The sequence below is a fragment of the Sitodiplosis mosellana genome, unplaced genomic scaffold (genome assembly GCF_009176505.1).
Source record: "Sitodiplosis mosellana isolate CC-2019 unplaced genomic scaffold, AAFC_SMos_1.0 Smas_scaffold_4787, whole genome shotgun sequence".
Lineage (NCBI taxonomy): Eukaryota > Metazoa > Arthropoda > Insecta > Diptera > Cecidomyiidae > Sitodiplosis > Sitodiplosis mosellana.
The window spans coordinates 12,450-35,383 of NW_022600029.1; the positions used below are offsets into that span (position 1 = coordinate 12,450).

The window sequence follows — 22,934 nt, forward strand, 5'->3', positions numbered from 1 at the left end:
ACAAAAAACTTCAATCATTTTTCATGCCCCAATAAATTTGATGAACATGTTATAGAATTTGTTTTATGTCAAATGCTCAGAACGATGTCTTGTCACATGTTGAGGTTATGAAAGTTTTGAATAGTCAAAAAAAATTATAAAAATTCTTTGAAAAATAATTTTCATTTCTGGAACATTATCTCCAAAAATTCATCCTTATCAAATGAATAAACAGAAATAATATTATTTTCTAATTCCCATGCATGACAGAAGAAAGACTTGACAAAAAGTGTATATTTTGTAGCTGCAAAGAGTCTAGTGTATCTGCCAAATTCACAGACATACACACTACACAGGCCAATACCATTTTGTTAACCGCCCGTAAGAGTGTGCGTGTTATAACTACGTACAAATGAAAAGAGAAAGACAGTGCTGATAGGGACGAAAGATAGAGATAAAAAGATATCCCCGATTTTTTCTCAAATAGTATTGGAACAAGTTTGATATGTCTGACGATGCAAATACGGGAGCCATAGTTCATTCACATGTATTATATACAAATGTACGAGCTTTATTTGAACTAAGTTCAGTTTGTTGAACTAAGACACGCAAGAATATTCGAAATTTTTCATGTACTTGTCTGTAGACTTCTTGCTTTTGAGTGTATATGTTCTTATACTTACAACCGAAAGTTACACTGCGAATGCCTTATTCGATGAATGTGTGTGAGTTTGTGCGTCTTAGTAGATTTGAAATGCGAAAATATTCGTGAAAAGATGGCCGCCAATGTAACAGTTTGAATACTCAGTGTGAGGTAGAACAAAGTTGTATGTGCCGTGCTAATCTCTCAGTACATCTTCAATAGTTTTCCTCATTGCTATTTTCATCAATTATAGAGTATTTCCAAATACTTTCTCTAATCATCATTACAAACATTATCGCTGAAATATTAATATTGTTATGGAAAATTAAATAAAAAATAGTTTAAATGCGAATAAATGGTTTTTGTAGAAGTGTTTTGTCGATGACCGAGGAAAATAGGTAGAGTTGCGATTTCGTTTTTCTTTTTAATGTTTTACAAAATGTTCTAACTTATGAACATTAGTTATTTATTTTATAGTTGATTAATCGTGTTTAATATTGCTGTGCATATTGTGTTGAAAAGGACTGTTCTCTTTCTGAGTACCAAAACTTATGTGAAAGTAAGCAAACCAGAACGAGTGAAAATCACAGCATGATGAGAAAAAATTGGCCAGTTAATTTCTAATGGAGATAAATTAGTTTGAAGAAGCATTTCTTCCGAGGAGTTATACTTGCTTTTTATGTTTTAGATGACTCATTCAAAAAAGTGAAATGTATCAATGTACAAGCAACTGTGTAAGTGTGTTTCTGCTTAAATATTGTGAGTGCTCGTTGTATTTGTGTGTTTAGATGGTTCTTCACCCTAAAAATTTATTTTCATCAGTTTTCGTATTAAGAAAAATTCCATCAATTATGATTGCAGCACCGACTGACTTTTCACCAGAGAAATCGGTTGTTTGGATTTTTGGTGATACAAATGAAAAAAACATTTTCTGGAGCTCATGGATAGTCAATTCTCCCCCAAATTTATAAATATTACTTTGTTAATATTTTTTTTAGATTTCACTCCCTTTTCTTGTTCATGTTTATTGCTTGAAAAATCGTCTTGTTTTGAATGAATAGCCTTCCGTCAAAATTAATGAAACATTATCAATGTGATTCATGTTTTTTTCATTGCAACTTTTTCAACACATATAAATTGAGTTCATTTTATATCTGATACATGAACATTTTACCCAAGTTATTCTTTAAAGTTTAGAGTGATTAAAGCCGGATTATCATAATAAAAAATTACATGGCTTTGTAATGAAATTTATCTAAAAATAAAGTTTATTTTCAATAGATATTTTCATAAAATTCTGAATAAAATTTGGGATTCAAAGTTTCATCGTCTAATGATTGATTTATAGTACCGTTCGAATACTATTCGGTCAAAAAAAAGTTTAGAATAAATGTAGCTCAATGATAGAATTTATTACAAAATTTACTTTGCATTTTTTGATTTCCAGTTGCAGTGGTAACCAAATAATTTTCAAATGGGGTTCGCTTAGAAACTTTTTATTCTATTACAAAAGAATGCAAGGTACTTTAGACGTTCTTGTGAATAATAGAGAAAAATCATATCATTATTTTATTCTATCGATTGTTCAAACGCTGAAATATTTACAGCAAACCTTTTAAAATGAAATGGAAAATGTTATGTTATATACTATTCGCCAACACTTCGGCAAACTAAAAATGCATTTCACCCATGGGTAATGAAATACACTAGCAATACCTGATGATGATATACGCATGCTCCATTTTTCTGTTGAGACGGAATGAAGCACAGAGAATAAAGATGTTGAATGGCGACGTCATCTGACATGCTATTGATGTGATAGCTCATCTTTGTGCTAACCAAACTTGTTCTATTTGTGCTTTTCATTTCTATTTATGTGTGCCAGGGTCCTATTTCTTAGACAACAAAAAATGGGTTTCGGAAAATGAGAAAAGCTTATAATCATACTTAGCACATATTGTTATCTTACAAATAAGTTTGAAGATCCAAGTTTTTATTACTGATGAATAAAAAAGTGAGGCTTTAAATCAAATATTATATTATGACAAAAATCCATATCGAATAGAGAGAAAATTCGAACAACATATGTCAACTAATAATATATTACATTTTTTAAGTGATATCAATATATTTGGCAATGCATTTCCTATAAAATCGAGTTCAATATGAAAAGTACTAAATATCAGATTCTATTTATAGGTTCGTACATCATGTTGGAAAAAGGGACAATGAAACCTGTACGAAAAGAAGAACTGGATTTTAAGTCCTCAATATAACGAATAAGTGTTTGACCACTCTAAAGTTTGACGTTTAGCGGCAAGTGACCTAAATATTTTTCCAAAATTTTACAACAGCAATATAAAGACATCAAAACAAATTCAGCAATATAACTTCTGTGTATATTGAGTGATATGAAACGTATATCTTTGAAAATATAAGTTTGATCACTTGAAAAAATACTGGAGCATTTGGAAAGAGAGAAACAAAAATTCGTTCTTCTGAATATAAAGTTTGGAACAACAAAGTTAAACTAAAATTGTGTTTGTGCAAATCGCATAGTAGTGCGCGGTATATAATAATGTCAACTACAATGCGATCTACATTGCAAACGGTGCCGGAGTCATTACCCGCTGATCATATAACTAATCCTCTGGGCACAACTGTCACTTCAACTGCACCAACCGAACCTACAGCCACCAAATCATCTCATTCACACACTAATACTTCTCTTAAAGGAAGGACATCATCAACGAAGGTACTTATTGAATTCTATATATTGTTTATTATCAAATATTTTGGAACTTTTTTTTGGAATGTTGCTCTCGAAAGGAAGTGTCACTATTTTTTGATAGTTCAATTAAAAGAATAAGTCATTTGATTTTAGACCGAAAATTTTATTTAAAAAAAATTCAAATGGAACATTATTCGTAAAAGCAGTCGGTGAAACTATGGCTTTTTGAAATTCTTTGAAAAAAAAATGAACAAATTGATCTAGGTAAAAGAGAAAGAAGGATCAGTTTAAGGGATAAGACTCGCTTACAACGTAAAAAAGATTGCAAAAGTACAAGATAACTGTAAAAAATGCAATCTCTTTCAAACATAAACAAACACGCGTGCCTACGTTGAATATAGTAAAAAATAAAGCCATTGAAATATAATTCGTCTGTTGAAGTACAATTTCATAATGAATATTATTAGTTAACAATAATATGTGTCTATAAATGTTTTGTTACACAACTTTTGGTGTTTGTGAGTTTCGATTTTTTTATTTTCCTAAAAGTCCTCTAAACTGCCAAGACACTTAGGTCGTAAATACGAATAAAAAATTTTGAAATTTGAAGATTTTTTTCTCAAATGCATAAATCTCTTGAAGTCTGCCAAAACTAGGGTACTCAATGATGAAATATTCCAGTTCAAAGCGATAGAATAGTATTACCGCAACCAAACTGCATTTCCAACGCGTTGGCGGTTGAATTGAATACTTTATCAAATGAAATGAATGGAATACTTTCAGGATTGGTTGCTCTTGAAATTTCAGATATTTTCTATTTTACAGTATTTTCTAGTACAGATGTTAATAACATTTGAAACTAAATTAATAATTTGAAACTCTGTATTAGGCGGCAGTCACACTACGCAACATGTAAATAATGATTGTAAACATGTTTCCAGTTCCCATAAGGTCCTGTGTATTTTTGTTAACATGGAAATGTTTCCTGTGGACAAAATTACGTTGGGCCTTATTTGATGATCTTAAATTTAAAATACTTGAAAGTTTTAGATTTAGGTCAACGATAAAATTATTACAAAAACAATTTATGGTCAAATTTAATGGACCCGAAAAATTCGGGCTAAATTCCTTTGTAATATCATAATTTAATTAGTACAATGTCGAAAATGTTAATTAATTTTTTATTTCAAATGTCTAAAAGAAAAATTACAAAGCTATTTAAAAAAAAATGTAACTAGCATAACCTCTCCGAAGCTTAAAAAGACGATTTGCAAATTATATAACAAAGAGATTATATATCGAATAAATAAAACAAATACTTTTCTAATCTTTCCTAGTTAATTATTTATTCCATTCAAAAAGTTTTGGGATATTTTTACCATTTTAATATGTTATAAATATCACAAAATTTTTAGTTGTCATCATTTTTGGAATCAAAAAAACATTTCATGATTATTATTATATATCACTTTTATACTATTCTATCAGTAATTGATAAAAAAGTGATATATAATAATAATCATGAAATGTTTTTTTGATTCCAAAAATGATGATATAACAAGTAAAAAGTGTGTGATTGTTATAATATTAACCCTCTAATGCAATAATTTTTCCCAGGGCTGGGAGTACTGGTACTTGGTTGATTTTTGGCCGTAGATATTTAAAATAAAAAGTTTTACGAGCGTAAAACGGACTTTTCCGCACAAGTATTTTTTTAAAGTTGATGTCCTCAAAGTAATCATGTAAAATGACCCATAAAGTATATTTTTAAATGGAAAAAAGTTGAAATTAAAAATTAAAAAGAAGACCATCATGGTTGACCAATCATTTAACACGGCTAACGATAAGAAAATGATATAAAAAACCAGAAAATGCATTTTGAAATGAGAAAAGTTGAAAAAAAAATTCAAAAAAATATAGAAAAAAATCACATCGAAAAACACGGATTAACATGATAAAATCGTGTTAAAACAAATCAAAAATCCGTTCTATGATAACAAGAAAAAAAAAATCAAAAAAATCCAAGGGTCCCCCTTGGGTGAAATTCTATGACATCCGAAAATTACCAGATGAACTAGTCCAATTTGGCCCAACTTTTGATACATCCAAGGTATTTACTAATAGTGACTCCTGGCCAAATTTGAGCGAAATCGTTCAAGCGGTTCGAAAGTTATCGTGGACACAACCAAAAATCGTAGTTTTTGGGCCATCATGGTCGGCCATCACGTTATAAACCATTTAACACTGCCTAATATTATAAAACTATGTGAGAACGATACAACAATCCACTCTAGGTTGATGAAAAAAGACATTTTTTTTCGACATAATCCAAGGGGGGACCCTTGGGTGATTTTCCATGATGTCCCAAAAGTACCAGATGAACTGGTCAAATTTGGCCCAACTTTTGATACATCCAATACATCCAAGATATTTACTAATTGTGACTCCTGGAAAAATTTGAGCGAAATCGCTTGAGCGGTTCGAAAGTTATCGTGGACACAACAAAAATTAGCACACTTTTTATCACGTCGATCGCTATACTTTTCTCACACACTTCGTGTGCGGAAAAGTAAAAATATTCATAATCCTAGATTTCTCATGGGTCAGTCAGGAAATGCGATTGACATGAATCAAAGAACAATCAAATCCATTGTTTAAAAGTGTCAAAAATGTGTCTAATTTGAAGTTCGAATAATTTATTTTGTCAAATTTTTGTTTTTGCACACATTTTTGTTTATAACTTTACAATCACACTACATAGACAAATATTGCCAAAGACAAAAATAAAGAGAGAACATTGACCAATAAAAATTCTTTTTGAAGCAATGTGATCCGATGTACGGTTTACGTTCTACAGGCGTTCAAATGTTGCCCGTCTAGGGGCGGTTGTATGCATTAGAGGGTTAAAAAAAAGTCTATAGACTTTGAAACCTAGTAGTCTTTTCTAAAGTTGTCATTTGTTTTTTTTCTATAGTAAATAGATCAGTTATATATATTTTGAATCCTTCAAAATAAATTCGAACTTTCTCTCAACTACGTTAAAACCTTGGGATCACTGCGTTTGATATCCAATGATTATTTATTTATTTATTTATTTATTTATTTCACCGCGACTGAATCATTTTTATTTTTGCAAGCGAATGAATCCGTAGGGATTCATGAGAAACCCTGTTCTTTTCATACAATTTGGGGATAAAATTTGATTTGATAACATTAAATTTCATTTCAAACAATTATTGAGGATTGATAAATCGATTCGATCAATAGCTTCGAATAATTGGTTAGAGCATTGTCCCAATATTAACACAGACTCGATGGCTAGCTTTATCAAATTTCACATTACAATATAATAGATAATCTGACAAAATAAACAGTTCGATATCTTGCTTTTGTACATTTAACAATTATAGACAAAAGACAACTAATTTCCATTATTAATGCTACTTGTAATAAACAAAAAATTTGTTGATGCATTGCCGAAAAGACTAATGCAGATTTTGTACTACGTCAAAATTGTTGGAAAATTAAAATAGTTCTTCCATGAAATATCGATAGAAATGTTGCCCATCATTCTATCGAAAGTTAAATCAAGTAATCGAAAAAATCTTCAGTAGAGCGGGAACTGAATAGGCATATTTATTTTATATTTTGAATTTCTATAGTTTTAATATTTTCGTGGTCGCATATTCAATCAAATATAATATAAATTTGTTTTTTACATTCACTGTACGTATTATCTAATATGTTTTTCAAAGTTTTCGTTGCAATTGTTTTACTGATGAAATTGCGTAAATTTGCACGCAAATTGAAATTTGTACTCATACTTCAACGCCGTAGTAGTTTCTTTGTTACCACTTTCGAGAATTGCAATATAATACACATTCAAAATCGTCACCTTAAGACTATTTTTTGTACTTATCATTAAGATCGCACGATCTATAACTTGAACAAACTTTCAAAACATTCATTCTTGTTGTACAATTTATAGATTTCCTAAACGTTGTGAAGCTTTCAACTAAAAATATAACACAAATACGGCACCGCTTCTGACTTAGTCAACCCATAAATACAAGTAGATCAATACGACAAAATTTGCAAATACAAATGCACATGTCATTAAAATGTTATGTGCCCACACTATATATGTGACTTGTGTATATGTATCTATGTATACCAAGTATAAATGTTACGTTGTTTTTATTAAAATAGACATTTGTTTGTGTTTGTGTGAATAAACACAAAAAGAGAAGTGAATAAGTGGTTTGACTGGTCGATGAATACTTTTTCTCCGTAGTCAATTCATATTCTTTTTGTTTTTTTTTTTTGGTTTCTCAGTCTAGTAAGTTCACTCACACAGTTCAGGGCGGGAATATTCATTTTTTCACGTTCCACAGTACATCATTCAGTATTCAATTATTCAGTGAAAATTTTCTAAAACTTTTCAAGAACAAAAGATAAATAATCTGAGCTCAAATTCGAATTAAGTTTATTGTAATGCGCGCGCATTTTTTATATATGATTTTTGTGAATTATTGTCGTCACTAATAATAACACAAATTAAAGAAACTGTCTTCCGGCATTAACATTGCATCGACATCATAAAGTGATATCGTGATTCTAAATTATAAAACAAATATTGAAAAAAAGCAGTGCAAAAAGATAATTAAAACGATTTAAAATACTTTTTCTCAATGAATAATGGAATCATGTAATCTCCAGTTGTTAACGATTACCGTGCTCTTATGTGTGATAGTATGACTGTGTATACTACCAAATGTGGGGCGACCTTTGAATCAGCGTTCTATCTCACTCTTTCTTTCTATTTGATTCATTCATTTGATTTCACGTTATAGTTTCTGTAATGAACAAATTTGGATTAAAAGTGTCCAAATTCATTAAAGTGTGTTATCAAAGGAAGTATGTTTTTATTTCGAATGTGTTCAACGTGAATATAAAGAAAATCTTGCAATAATAAAACCCATACATACAAGCCTGTGTATGCTTCGATATTCATATGAAGAAGAACTACTTGTGAGATCATAAAAAGAGGTGAAACATGCACATACACATACACATACACATACAGATACATACAAATACGAATACAAATACAAACACAAATATATGAACATTTTAGTAATATTGAAGCAATGTGGAAAATGTGAATGAGAGAAATTTATACAATCACAAAAAGTAATATTAAATTGAAATTCTGTGTATTATCTCCCATTCTTATGCGTTTTGAGTTACAGATTGGTTTTATATATCTTATGAAAGTGACGATTGAGCTTTCAAATCTACATACTTATTCAGTTTTTTTAATTCCGTGAATGGTAAATAATCATTTGTGATGCAACGCATAGCATGAAATTTGCTATTAGAATTCTGACTTGTTTCACAGAATTCAATTTAACAATGACTCATGATGTTATTAGTTTTACATTATTCGATCGATCATTACAGAGAGTACAGAAGGCTAGCAACAAAGAAAATTTCTTGAACGAATTTCTTATATTTTTCTATCTTCTTTGAAACAAATTCCACTTTTACTATGTGATTTGTTGTTTTCTTATGGACTTATCAATTGTTGTTACGTTACATATGATATGTTTTGGACAAATGAAATGTACTCTAACAATTGAATATAGAGTACTACTTTTTACTACTCACGCACTGCTAAAAAATATGTTGAAATCATGCATTGAAAATAAGTAATCTATAGATTATTATTGAATTAACACAAATTATACAGTCTGTAACTGAAATCAAACGGTGTAGAATAATTCATTTATTGAAATGATTAAAAACATTTTCTTCTACATGCCTATAAATAGTGACAAATGAATTTGAAAGACAATAAAATTTCACATAAGAACGAAAGAGAAATTGTGCTTCTATGAAATGTTCATGCGTTCAACGCATTTTGATTTGATTTGATTTCATAATAAAATATTGTTTTCAATAAAATTCAAATGGGACAAACAAATAGCCACGGTGGTAGTAGTGGTAGCGCCGATAGTAAGCGAGCATCCAAGCTGAATACCAAACATAAGTATGTTTATAATTTATAAACCCTTTCAGGACGCTGATGCCATATGGCATCATTTGGTTTTTTTATATTTTTCCATCTCACGTCTGATGTGTCCATGTGTGTATAAACTCGTTGCAAGGAAGAAGGTCTATATTTTGAAAATAAACGTCTTACCTCAAGTGACCCGACGGAACTAAACTATGCGAACAGATATCTAAGCTTTGCAAACGATTTACACACTTTCACATAACTGAACTTGAAAAATGGAAAAGAATATTTAAACTGATACAACCAAATTGTTTGCTGTCAAATCCTGTCTCGCTCACACCAACATCCCACTGACTCGTTCGTGGACGAATTGCTGTTAGCGTAAAAGAGATGTTGTTCGCAGTAAACTCAGTTTAGATGTTCTTTCCAAATTTCACTTGTTTAACCCTTCAATAAATATCGAGAGAACTAGCATTTGGATTCTATTTATTTCTAAAGCTACCTAGAAAATATCTTAAAAATTATACTGATGTGTAATCATCTGCAGTCGTTCATTTAGTATCAAGCGGCATTCCAGTATAAAGAAGAAAGTTGGCGATCTTAGTTTAAAGGAGGGAGGAAAAAATTCTCATGATATATTGAAAAATGCAAAGAATAAAAAAAGTGAAACTCTACCACCTGGTGTTGGCAACTCTTTGTCAAAAAACTTTAATAACACTCAGCGGACAATCGACACATTAGAAGTTGCTCCACATAGTTTGGGTGAGTGGAAGCTCTACGAATACTTGTTTGTTTGGATTTGAATTTTCATTTCGAAGTACTTTAAGCGATAAACTCGGTGATATTGAATATATTTCAGAGTGCGACACAACAACTCATCCACAATCAAATTTTAAACAACCTGTCAAAAGCGATATGAGCTCATTGAAAACTATTACTTCAAAAACTATAGAAAGCCAAAATATACGAACAAACAATAATGTTGTCAATTGTAACAATAATAATGACATCGCTGTCAACATAAATAGTAATGAAACTAATTCAAATAGTGAAATTTGCGCAACAATGGCCAATAATCGAAATACTACCAGCCATGTTGGTTCTTTCAAAAAACCAACAAGTCTTGAAAAAATCAAACCAAATATCAACAGAAAAGATGTATATATGGTAGCTGAGGGATATCATAAAACGGATTCATGTTATTATAAAACTCCAGATGGAGGCTACCATAAATTACCACCAGATTCATACCATAAAATGTCAGAGATTTGCTACAACAAGTTGCCGGATGGAAGTTTTAGACGTTTGGTTGACATTCAGAGTGCAGATAGTAACAGCAATAATGCAAGTGTTGATGTAGCAAGCACTGGATCCCAGAATAAAGTCCGAAACCAAATGATCAAGTTCCTGAAAAGATCGAAAAGCCATTCACAAGCCACAGCAAAAGAAGCATATGTCAATTATCGTAAAGATATCCGAAGAACCAAAGACAAAGAAAATCATGAACTTGAAATGGTAAAAGATGGCAACAGTGGGAGCATTGCTTTACAGAATACAGTACTATCTGGACAAACTAATAGTGGAAATAAACCTGCAGCCTATTTTAAAGACAACAATACTTCCAGTCAACGGAACTCAGCACATTCAGGAAATCGAAAAGTAGTGGTCACCATGATGGAAAATGGTGGACTACCAATTGTAGCAACTAGTAAAAGCAAATCCCCGAAAAACGAATATAAATCACATCACCAAAATTCTGTTCGCGATAAGGTAAAACCATCTTATCATATACTTTTCCGTTCATTACGAAAGCATTATAACCAAATGAAACAATCATTTCTCATATCAAACAAACTCCATTGAAAATTAAAATGGATGCACTGTCAAAACTTTTCAACATTTTTGTGTTGGTATTTCTGGTAATATACGGAATTCACGGTAATCAGTGAATTTCATACTATATTACAGGATCTCCGTCAACGCAGACGTGCTGTGTGTATGTATTCTAACGGAGATCCGGCAATATACTATGAAATTCACGGATTACCGTGAATTCCGTATATTACCAGAAATACCAACACAAAAATGTTGAAAAGTTTTGACAGTGTGTAATACATATAATATTGAATTAATGTGCAAAAAATGAATAGAAAAACCGCTTTTTCTATATGAATTTCAAAATAATTCGTGCAAAAATTCTCAATGCATGCCAGCAACGAACGAGTGCACTGCACATGATGATCGATATAGAAGTTCATGTGTTATTTTTAGTTTATCGTTTTGCTATAAGCGGCGCTGATGTTGAATGTCAAAAAATAAGCGACCGGCTGACAGGCATTTAAAAATCGTAATTCAAAAAAATCAGCAAATGTCTAAATTATAAATTCTATCGAGTAAATACTAATAAAATTATTCAAACAGGAAAACAACAATAAACAATTCATTTAAATCATGTCATTTACAGTACTCGTAAAAAATTTGGAGTCACATCAAACTGTATTATTTCTATGTGTTTTTGTCTTATTCGACCCAAAGGTCCACAACCGAAAGCCTATTGAAATTCATATATACATATATATAGGACATTCACTGGAAAGTTCTTGAAAAGTAAATGTCATTTTTAAATCGTGATATTTTATATGACAAATAGATTTTAAGATCTTTCCAACGCCATACAACACTACGAAATAGAATCAATGGTTCAAGGAATGCATTTTATAAATGATTCGCATCTTTTGACGGGTAGTCAATATATATGTGCGTTATCAAATTATATCACTTAATAACTAGCACCGGGATAGTCTCGATCATTAAATGTCAAACCAACAACGCCACACATTTTGACGGCAACGTATTGGAACTGCATTGATGAGTGTGTTCAATACAGTGCCAAACATTGTCGTGTTGTGTGATGTGACAATAATGTTTGAATTTTGAAAAAAAAAATGTTTCGATTCTGTTAAATAAAATAAAATTGTACAAATATGCCGATGGCACGCAAGACAACAAAATTGCCTTCTCCAGGTAGTTTAAACCCGTATTAGTAAATAAATATTTGGTTTTTCGTGAAGTGAACAGTTTGCAAAATGAGCGTGCTCACGCCTGAAATCATGGTTTGAACAAATTTCATTTTCAGAATAGGCTCTTTTGATTAACGTAATTTTTGTAAGGAATCTTTAACAAAGTTTCAAATCCAATTAAGGAAAATAGCGATTCAACAAAGAGTTTCCTTCAAAATTACCCGTATTACGTCGTTTCCAAAAACCCGTCTCACGTCTAGGGCGAAGTTGTACTATTGACTTACGACGAAAGAAAATAGTGACATTATATCCTTAAGGCAACTGTCTCAGGCACCCACTTTTCTGTTCGTTTCCATCAAAACTTGTTGAGACTTCCTTCTTCAATATATTAGTAAGAAATTATAGGCGGTACTGCCCTAATATTTCCTATGTATGGAAATTTGCATTAATTGGTCAGTATTTGGTTTTAGTTGAAAAACCATAAAGTTGATGTAGATAAACTATTGTGTTCTTTAATAATTCAGGATTATTAGGAAATAAGTTAAATCGAGACTAAAGAGAAATAAAATTACACATGGAGAATGAAGTTTATTAGGCAAAATCGTTCTATTGGTGAATACCAATAGATTGTTTCAACTGTATTGGTAATTTCAGCACAAGTGAGAAATTTCGTTTACTAATACTATGTAAATGAGTTGCGACTTGCGTTGTGTCATTTGTATTGAATTTACCACTACATTTGAAACAATCTATTAGTAGTTTGACGTTTCATCAATAGAATTTGCAGAGCTCACTAATTCTTTTCTCTATGTGTACATCAACAATATTAAATTAATCATATAAATGCACTGCTCAATTGCATTCTTTTACAATTCTGGAAAGCATAAACTTTAATTTTTTCCCCTTACTTTTAACTAATTATCTTTGTTTTCATTAACAGGACTCACTCAAACAGGGATCACCCAATACGCAATATCGGCCAGGAGTCTCCTTGCGATGGAGACCTGGCGATGAGCATATAGGCAAATATAGGCTGTTAAAGACAATCGGTAAAGGAAACTTTGCCAAAGTGAAATTGGCAAAACATGTACCAACCGGAAAAGAAGTGGCTATCAAAATTATAGACAAAACCCAATTAAACCCCGGGTCGCTACAAAAACTGTTTAGAGAGGTACGCTTTAATTTATAAAATCACACAAAGACGAAGAAAATCGTTATCTGAAAGGTTAAAATTTTCGACAAAAAATTTGAATTAAAACCAAATCGAAATTTCAAAAACTATAGTCTCCAATGTAATACAGAATGGATAAATTTGGTATTTTTTACATAAAAAGACCATTGGACACGAATAATTGATAGCGGTGTATATTCCCCAAGTTGAATGTTTTAGTGGCTGGTTCTGGATTAAACTTTGTTCCTTATATTGTGGGTTTTGTTTATTCATAAATGGTTGAACATTTTAACTCATCTTCGAAAATTTTTGTACCGTATGAAAGAAACTCAATATATACTATAAAACTACTTCAATTGAACTTCAACGCACTACCTTCTCCTTTCTGTTTGGACCGGTCAAAAATCAATGAGATTTCACATGTACACCAACTCTCAGCAGTTCATGTGATGTGTACCCAACACATCACATGAAATACTGAGAATATTCGAAGGACATATTTCAATGCTCAATTAAATGTGCACCTTGGACATTTTTGTACGCAAATATGGGTCAAATGGTGTTGTAATTACGGTTTTGAAGACCCGAAAAAATTATTTCGAAGTACCATTCGTGCAAGAAAAAACTTTTTTAAAACTCACATTTAATTACGCACCGAAATTAGTCCAGCAAATTTTCTCAGCAGTTCGCATGCCCCATTGAAAGTGAAATTATTTGATTATTATTGGCTATATTATAAAGAAAAGGGTGAACATAATGCATACCGGGCAACGCAGCCAACTTCCAAGAGTGGCTTATGTTTTCTAATTTTTTTAAAACTACTTTTCGTTAACTTCCTTTGATTATTTTTTTAATCAGAAGCATACGTCAATCGCAACGCAAAGTGGCACAAGCTTGTATCATTTTTCGCATACACACGCGTATGAACGCGACGATTAGATGCAGAAAATAGGACATGCTTGTGCCACTTTGCGTTACGACTGACTGTAGTTGACCGAGCAACCGCTTTGACGTGGCGCTGTCAACAATGTTGCCCCATTTGACTGTTGTGTCACATGTTCCGTGTCGTGATTTCATGTTACTTTCGGCCAGTATCGCAGTATAGGAATTTCGATGACATTCTTGCACCGTGCCGAGGGCGTTCTATGTCTCACATAGCACAGGTTGAACGTTGCAGCGTAAGAATTTTCAGTGAATGCGGCATTGATTTTTGTGCTGTTCAAGTGTGGTGAAAATTTCACCGCGAAAAAGAGCAAGCACAATTTGGTCGGTTGGAATTCGACACTTCATGAACGCAGGAGGTCTGATCTTGCTCCAGAAATATTTTGAGGGCATAGTACTGGATAGACCTTGAAGTCCATGCTCATTGGATGTAATCTCTGATTGAACCATTAGAATGCTTTAAAATATTCTCAGTGCAGATCTTATATTGGATGATCGGGGTCCAATATGCCCAATTCATACACGGTCAATACGTATTTGATTGTCAATTATTTCAGTCAGTGTATCACACCGCTTCTAGCATTTGTAATGAATGGCAGTGAATACCGCCATACACAATTTCCAGAATGGTACCGAAAGTATATTCTTGTTCACTCTCCCATTTCTGCTTCAATTCAACCTCCCTCTTGACCTCATTCCCACTAACAACTTTCTTCATTCATTCAATTTGGAACGTCGCAGTTATTCCACATGCTACGATGTGACGATCAAACTTGTTCGCCGGAGTGGCGGTCATAACGCTCCGAACGGATAGCATACTCTAATGTAATAGAAAACACAGAAGCATGCTGTCGGTCCGGGGCGCTTTGACTACCACCCGATCACCACAGCCATTTCATTTTGCGGGACTGTCTCAATAATTTCAATATCGATGAATCCACACCAGGAAACTTCTTTTTGGTTTTCTAATGATTTTTCCGTCTAAACGATTTCTAAGCATTAGGAAAATCTTTGCATGTCCAATGTCCATACCAATGAGGTTTGAACGTTGAGATAGAGAAGATGGTTAAACTGGTGAATTTGCGAAGATTATTTTTATTTCAACTTCCATGTGTCCCTTTCTGCATCTCATGTTGCCTCTAAATATGTAGCTTTAAATGATAATATCCGTTCAAAGTGGTTTTCCGGTTCTATTTTTCAAGCCGACTATAATTTTTGATATAGCAAATTTATGAAAACCGCCAATAAAGTGTGAACATTAGATATTGCTTCTGTATGAACATCTACACGTATCGAAACAACTCCTCCTACATATAGACAAAGAATCTTTTTTCATTACCAAATGATTGAAATATAATACAGTGTATAAGAGGTTTTTTCTATCTTTTGCAAAAGTGCGCAATGCGTGTCTATTTTATGGAATAGTTTGTACACATTTAGGCCTAAAATAGATTTGTAGTACATTTGATTTGTGTGCACAATTGTGTCTAACTATTGTGTACATACATTTAAATACATACAAAGTTTTTGTGCATAATTGTGCACATACAAAATATGTATATTTTTTATACAAATAGATGCACATTTCGAAGCACAACTGTGCACACGAATTTGGGTACAAATGTGCATAAGAATTATGCACGCGCCTCACATAAAATTATCGTTACAAGCGTGTGCACGCGCTTCATACAAAGTTTCGTTACGTTTTGCGCACTGGGTGGGAGGATTCAATTTTATTGTTTGACGGAAAAATATTTTAATTTATACCGGAAAGCACTAGGATTAATACCGGAAAAGCACTAGGAACAGATATATGTGAAAAACTAGCTCTACGAAAAAAAATATTTTCTATATTAAAACAGGTACGAATCATGAAAATGCTCGATCATCCAAACATAGTAAAACTGTTTCAAGTCATTGAAACAGACAAAACACTATACCTTGTGATGGAGTACGCATCTGGCGGTGAAGTGTTCGATTACTTGGTTCTACATGGACGAATGAAGGAAAAAGAGGCACGTGCCAAATTTCGACAAATAGTTTCGGCTGTTCAATATTGTCACCAGAAGAAAATAATTCACAGGTAATTTCATTTGATTCAATGAATAAATATATTAGATTTATTGATAATCGAAAACAGATGTCAAAAATTTATTTATCATGTTGATTTTAATTCCGATTTTCACACAGAGACTTAAAAGCCGAGAATTTGCTACTAGATAGTGAAATGAATATTAAGATAGCAGACTTCGGATTCTCCAACGAATTTACGCCAGGCTCCAAATTAGATACATTTTGTGGTAGCCCACCTTATGCGGCTCCAGAGCTTTTTCAAGGCAAAAAGTATGATGGACCCGAAGTTGATGTTTGGTCATTAGGTGTCATCTTATACACATTAGTGAGTGGATCACTACCCTTTGATGGCACGACATTACGTGAGCTACGCGAAAGAGTTCTTAGAGGAAAATACAGGTAAGAGTGCTAGGGACTTCCGATGCCGTACTAAAAAAGATAAAGATTGAGATCTTAAATTGCTGGAAAGAGTCTATTAAAAATGCTAAATCCTAGAACACTACCGTGCAAAAGTTCGGACCCAAGGGATGTTTTTTTCATACAAAATGTCGTTTTTCGTAGTGTTATGAAATACACTTATGATCTGCGTAGCGACACAAAATGTTGCATGCTCATTATTTGAACTGCTGAGAATAAAAGGCTGAGAGAGAAGTATATTGTTGTTGTAATCACGGCTTAAAAATTCGAAATGCGACAGAATAAAATGTTCCGTTTGCGTGCAACCTTTTGAAATGTCTCTTTTGCGTGCGACTGATTTTTATCCCGCTTTTGCGAAAAACCTGCAATCGTCAGCCTTTTATTCTCAGCAGTTCATTTGTCATTATAAGAACATGCAGATCATTGAATTTGCTGTCTATGTTGCGCTGCTGGTGCACAGATCTGTTGAACAGCAGCTGTTGGTTGCGTGCATATTCGCGCGTCACATCTTTCGTACATGTATAGTATACATTGTATACTATACAACACACGAGGCACATTATAAGCGTCGCGCACTAACTCCAACAGGCGAACGACAGCTATGTACGTGCATGCTCGTAAAAACTCGGTTGAGCTTGTGCGCGTTGCCTACGATGTGTCTCGTGTGTTGTAAACACTTCTCTTTCTGTTTTTGTGTGAATGCAAGGGACAAGCACTGTATATGAGAATCGTTAGATGTACAAAAAATGTGACGCGCGAATATGCACGCAACTAACAGCTGCTGTTCAACAGATCCGTAAACCAGCAGCGCTACATGGACAGCAAATTCGATGCTCTGAGAATATGTTCTTGCATGTTACAAAATTTTCAGAAAAAAGTATCGACTATTTTCGGAAATATAGCACTACGAAATCAACAAATAGTTGTTTGATCCAAACTTTTACACATCAGTTAGTTTTGGTCAAAAGCGCGACTGTATTGGTTTCTCTAAAAAAAACAGCGCACCCATTTGGGAATCTATCAGTTTCTATGCAGAAAGTTACTAGAGAGGTTAGGTACTACTGCACCAGAATAAATTCAGCATAAAATTGACAAATTTCGATCTAAAACCACTTTTTGTGCCCGAACATGTTCCATTCTACTCAAAATTATTGGAAAAAACCAGAGAAATTGAAAAAAAATTCATAAAAATCGATTATTTTTTTCAGAAAAAAATCCAAAAATTTCATAAGTTTACTGCAACTGTTGTCTTCATTATTCGTCCTGATTCATTTCATCCACCTAATATTTCCCAAAAAAAATGCGAAAAACAGACATAATTTCTTGAAGCTGCAGCTTTAAAGCCGCGGCTTTAACGAAAATGCTAAAACTAATGAAACCATTGGAGGTTTTGGGTCAAACTATCACAAATAAAGCTGCAGCTTTAAGTTAAATGAATGGGCACAAATACAGAAAAATTACAAGGTGCCTTACTTCCGTAAGGTTTTCTTTTCTACACTCCCAAAAATACATTTCAATATGTATTTTTCAAAATGTGTCGCGAAAATAGAAATTTTTTTTTCTTTTGTTGGGAATAATAAAATTCCCGAAGAATTTTCCGAGGAAGAGACGACCCATAAATAACGATAGATTTCGCCAATTTCGGCGTTAAAAAATCAAAGAAAAAAACTGATTTTTAATAGGTCAAAAAATCTGGGACGATCGCAATTCTCATTTTTTGCGTACAGTACAGCTTACAGCGTACAGTGTACCACGCACCTACCCTACGACCAGTGATTAAAATAGCCGGTAGTTCTAACGGAAACCGGTAGTTTTAAAATGAGAAATGCAGCACTCAATTCGAATTCCAGTAGTCGATATTTGAATGTTTTCTATTCTTTTGCTCAATTTCTAAGCATACAGAATAAATTAATGCAACGGTTTTGTTCACTTTTTATTGTTTTCTTCTTGAAATGACCATTATTTGGTTGAATGTTCCAAGTGATGATATTGTAAAATCAGCAACTGCTAGTGACACATATTATTTACAATATGAATATAGACGCTCGCTAAATAATGTACTACACTCATATCAGGCACAGGTTGCCTATTTCAATGGGGCAGCCAATGAATGTGCTGAAACTGCCAGATATTACAATAATCTCAAAACCGAACGAAACCTGTTGTTTTTAGCGGTATATTGCAAATGTTTTAGCGATGCCATAAAAATGATTCAACGATTGTTAGTTTCGTGCGTCACTTGAATTTCCTGAAAATGTACTCGAAGATTTGAAACAAAACCCATTGTTAGGCGGCTAGGAAGAAGCATTGAACGAAGAAATTGTTGTGGGAAACGACGAAAAGGTATTCCTCAAAGAGGTTTAGCTTGCTTAAAGTGGTTGAACTTGGTTGAAAAGACAACACAAGATAAAACACATTCTCTGCGCGAGTGCGTCATTGACTCTAATATTGAAATCAGTACAAATCTATTCTCTACAGACAATAAATTTGTCGAATTGTTGCACCATTTATCAATTTCCGAAGCGATGTCTATTTGAAAAATGGTCCACGACCTGTTTGGGAAAGATTTGGAATTATCATCAATACATTTGCAATACCAAGAGCTTGTGCAATTGAAATCTCAACTTAATTTGGAGTCAAGTCCTTATACCAATATAAAGAAGCTAACACAAAACGTGGAAACTGCGTCGAATTTTAAAAATTTATTACTCATTCTTTGCCGCATTCAAATTTGTACGCCTCACTCATCTGATGTAGAAAAGTGTATCAGCTCAGATAATAAAATGATAACTCATAAGCGTAATCGATTATAATCAATTGATAATTATCAATTGAAATCGAGAATAAATCTTTATATATTTATTACAACATGCCAATTGGCGTTGAGGCTTGAGCAGTGAAACCCGCGGCGAGCAATAGTTTACTTTCTGAATGAAAAAGCAAGACGAGCACGAAGTGAAACCGAAAAGACGAAGGAAGCAAAAAATTGATGTATTTTTAAATTTTAATGTCAATATAATTGCGAAACAAAGAAAAATCCGGTAGTTCCGAAATTTTTTTAATTCAATCACTGCCTATGACCCTAAAATAACGCTGTATTCCGCGATTTTCGGCGTTCCAAAATCGAAAAAACTGATTATTATTGGATCAAAAAATCCGGAGTGATCGCAATACTTTTCTTACACAACATGGTTGGTAGAAAAGTAAAAAGAAATTAATGCATAATTGGGATTTTCGCATTGGGTTTCAGAAAATTGTATTTTGCAATTTTCATATTTTGCGAGAAATTAGAGCGTAAAAAATCCGCAAATCGGCCGAATTCCCAATTATTCCCAAATATTCTAAGAAAATCAAATCCCAAGTCCAGATTAAATCAGTAGAGAGTTGACATTTGGATCGGCAAACGGAATAATGAAACGTGATTCTTTTGTGAAATGAAGTGCCCCTGAAAAAATTTTCAGTAAAAGTGCCCCTCAAAAATATTGTCTGAATAAACATCACGTGAATTTGATTTCATTTACCACTTTTACTGGATTTTTTTTTAACGGGGCGATTCAAATTGAACATTTTTCGTGGGGCACTCTTTCATACAATATTTTTCGGTGACGTCACTCGTATTTATCACATAGTGCAAATTAAGTGATGGGGAGCGCGAATTTCGATGTGGTGATTGGAGTCATTTTTGTGGCGTCCCCACTCGCATTTGACGTCCATTGTAGAAGCTCACTTGTTATAGTTCGAACATCAATGCAAAAATATACGTTATATGAAAGTGGAGGAAATGACGCCAAGCTGCACGAGGTTATTTGCAGAAGTTCTAGCATTTAAATATAAAAACGAATAATAAGAATATCATACAAAAACGAAGTCATAAGCTTCGTTCACTGGCACATGAACTTTGAACTTTTTCGTTAAATTGAAATGAGCCAAAAATTGAATAACGAAAGCAGTAATTCTAGCATCATAAAATGTATAAATTTTTTACAAAAATATTGAAATTATCGGGTAGCCTGATTTCAAACTTTTTGGAAAAATTGAAAGGGTAAAAGCGAATTCAAGCCTCGAGAGCGGCCGGGTGCCCTAGTCAGAACCTATGACTAACCATTGAAAAAATCGAGGTTTTGACTATTCGTTCTGAATCGAAAATACACCTTCGAGAACTAGAAAAATATACTACTTCATAACAATTTTTCATTTATTCCCTTTTCTTCACATAATTAGAATTCCATTTTATATGTCAACTGACTGTGAAAACTTACTCCGCAAATTCCTTGTACTGAATCCAACAAAACGTTCTAGTTTAGAAGCAATTATGCACGATAAATGGATGAATATGGGATATGAGTTTGAAGATGAACTAAAACCATACACTGAACCAAAACCAGATTTAAAGGATCCAAAGCGGATAGGTAAGACGGGTACTGTATTCCACTTTTCCACTAACTAACATCATCTCTTTACTAATAAGAAACAGATATCTCGCAAAAATGGATATGATATATTTTTCACGCATGGCATCAAATTAAATGATTCAACATTGAATCAAATATTTCAACAGTTGATAACATAAACAAATTGAAAAAGTGTGTCCTTCACTTCTGTTGGTAGCGCTCAACAGATTTGATTTCAATCCAATGGAAATATTCATAAAAACCAATAATGACAGTTGATATACCAAAAATGCGTAATTAAAAAGTTGAATGATAAATGTTTATTGAATTATAGGTGTTGAAATAACTTATTTTTCCATTTAACTTATTACCCTTTTTGCCTACATTTTATTTAGCCCTACTGTAAGTTTCAGAAAAAAGTTACGCTTAAAGGTTCGTGGACCAAATGGCCCATTGTATAAAATATGAAATCTCTGGAACTTCCATGAAAATACAAAATAATTTCACATAATGTCTGCAGAAGTCGAAAACTACATTCTTTTGGAACATCCATGCAAAAATTTATATAAAATCAGTAAATATTTTCCTTGGAATCTGCGTTTATTGTTGAACGAATTTTAACTTACTGTAACGTAAGAAATTCATAACAATAACCATTCAAATCATGTTTATAAAATGATCGTTCAGGCTGAACAAATTGACTGATTTTCACCACTCTAAGTTTACTTTATTTTATTTTCCGAAAAGTAATGTGAATAACAACAATTTTCCGGATTTCCATTTTTCATTACTTTTTCTCCAATGTAAATGTATTCAAACTGAAAATGTGTTGTGTATAAATCATATACTTTGACATTTGTTTGCGCTGGTAACGCACCTAGTCCATGGAATATGTACTATCAGCTAACTGAGCTATGTAGCGAATATGCATTGCGAATGTCAAGTTGGTATATATTTATTTTGATAAATCTTCTTCGGCCATCACCTAGTTTCGCCACATGTCAGATCATTCCACAGACATTGTCAGTTTGGTGTAGCGAATTGGACCAAATGATCCATGAACCTCTCTACCAACCCATCATTTTTTTGGACTAAATATTTAAATTTATCTTCGTTTTTGAGGAAAAAAACCATTACTAAAAATTTTAAATCGTCATATGTGTTATTGATAATAAAAGTATGAATACAGAAGTGTTTTAACTGAAGTGCAACATGAATTTTTTTTCTTAAAAACGTTACATGGATCGTCGGTATAGAATCATAACATAAAAAATGTGAATTATGAAAGTGGTTTTTTGTGTTTTTCGCGAAAATGATAAGATTGCTTCAGTTCAAACACATCTATATTGCCATTTTTAATCTCAGTTACACATATGAGGCTGTGAGAATGAAAATGGCAATATAGAAATAAACATTCTGAAACGCATCAAGAAAAAAAATTCGCAAAAATGAATCATGAGTTCTGAATATGCAAAAGTGAAACATGAATTTACATGGGCAGTAGGGTGTTTTTGCCATCAAATAATCAAGAAATGGTAGTTCTGGATT

The 22,934-nt window shown here is 32.7% G+C and overlaps 1 protein-coding gene across 1 annotated transcript in view; it reads left to right on the plus strand.

Annotated features, from left to right (window-relative positions):
* Positions 1-790: 790 nt before the first annotated feature.
* The window catches only part of LOC129572352 (MAP/microtubule affinity-regulating kinase 3-like), a gene marked incomplete at its 3' end in the record, with an annotated part of 46,982 nt that continues 24,838 nt past the window's right edge, over positions 791-22,934 (plus strand). The window contains 9 exon segments of the mRNA XM_055452296.1: positions 791-1,020; positions 1,085-1,356; positions 2,822-9,405; positions 9,920-10,134; positions 10,232-11,142; positions 13,333-13,563; positions 16,368-16,588; positions 16,696-16,977; positions 21,217-21,404. Coding sequence (XP_055308271.1) covers positions 9,326-9,405; positions 9,920-10,134; positions 10,232-11,142; positions 13,333-13,563; positions 16,368-16,588; positions 16,696-16,977; positions 21,217-21,404 — 2,128 coding nt within the window.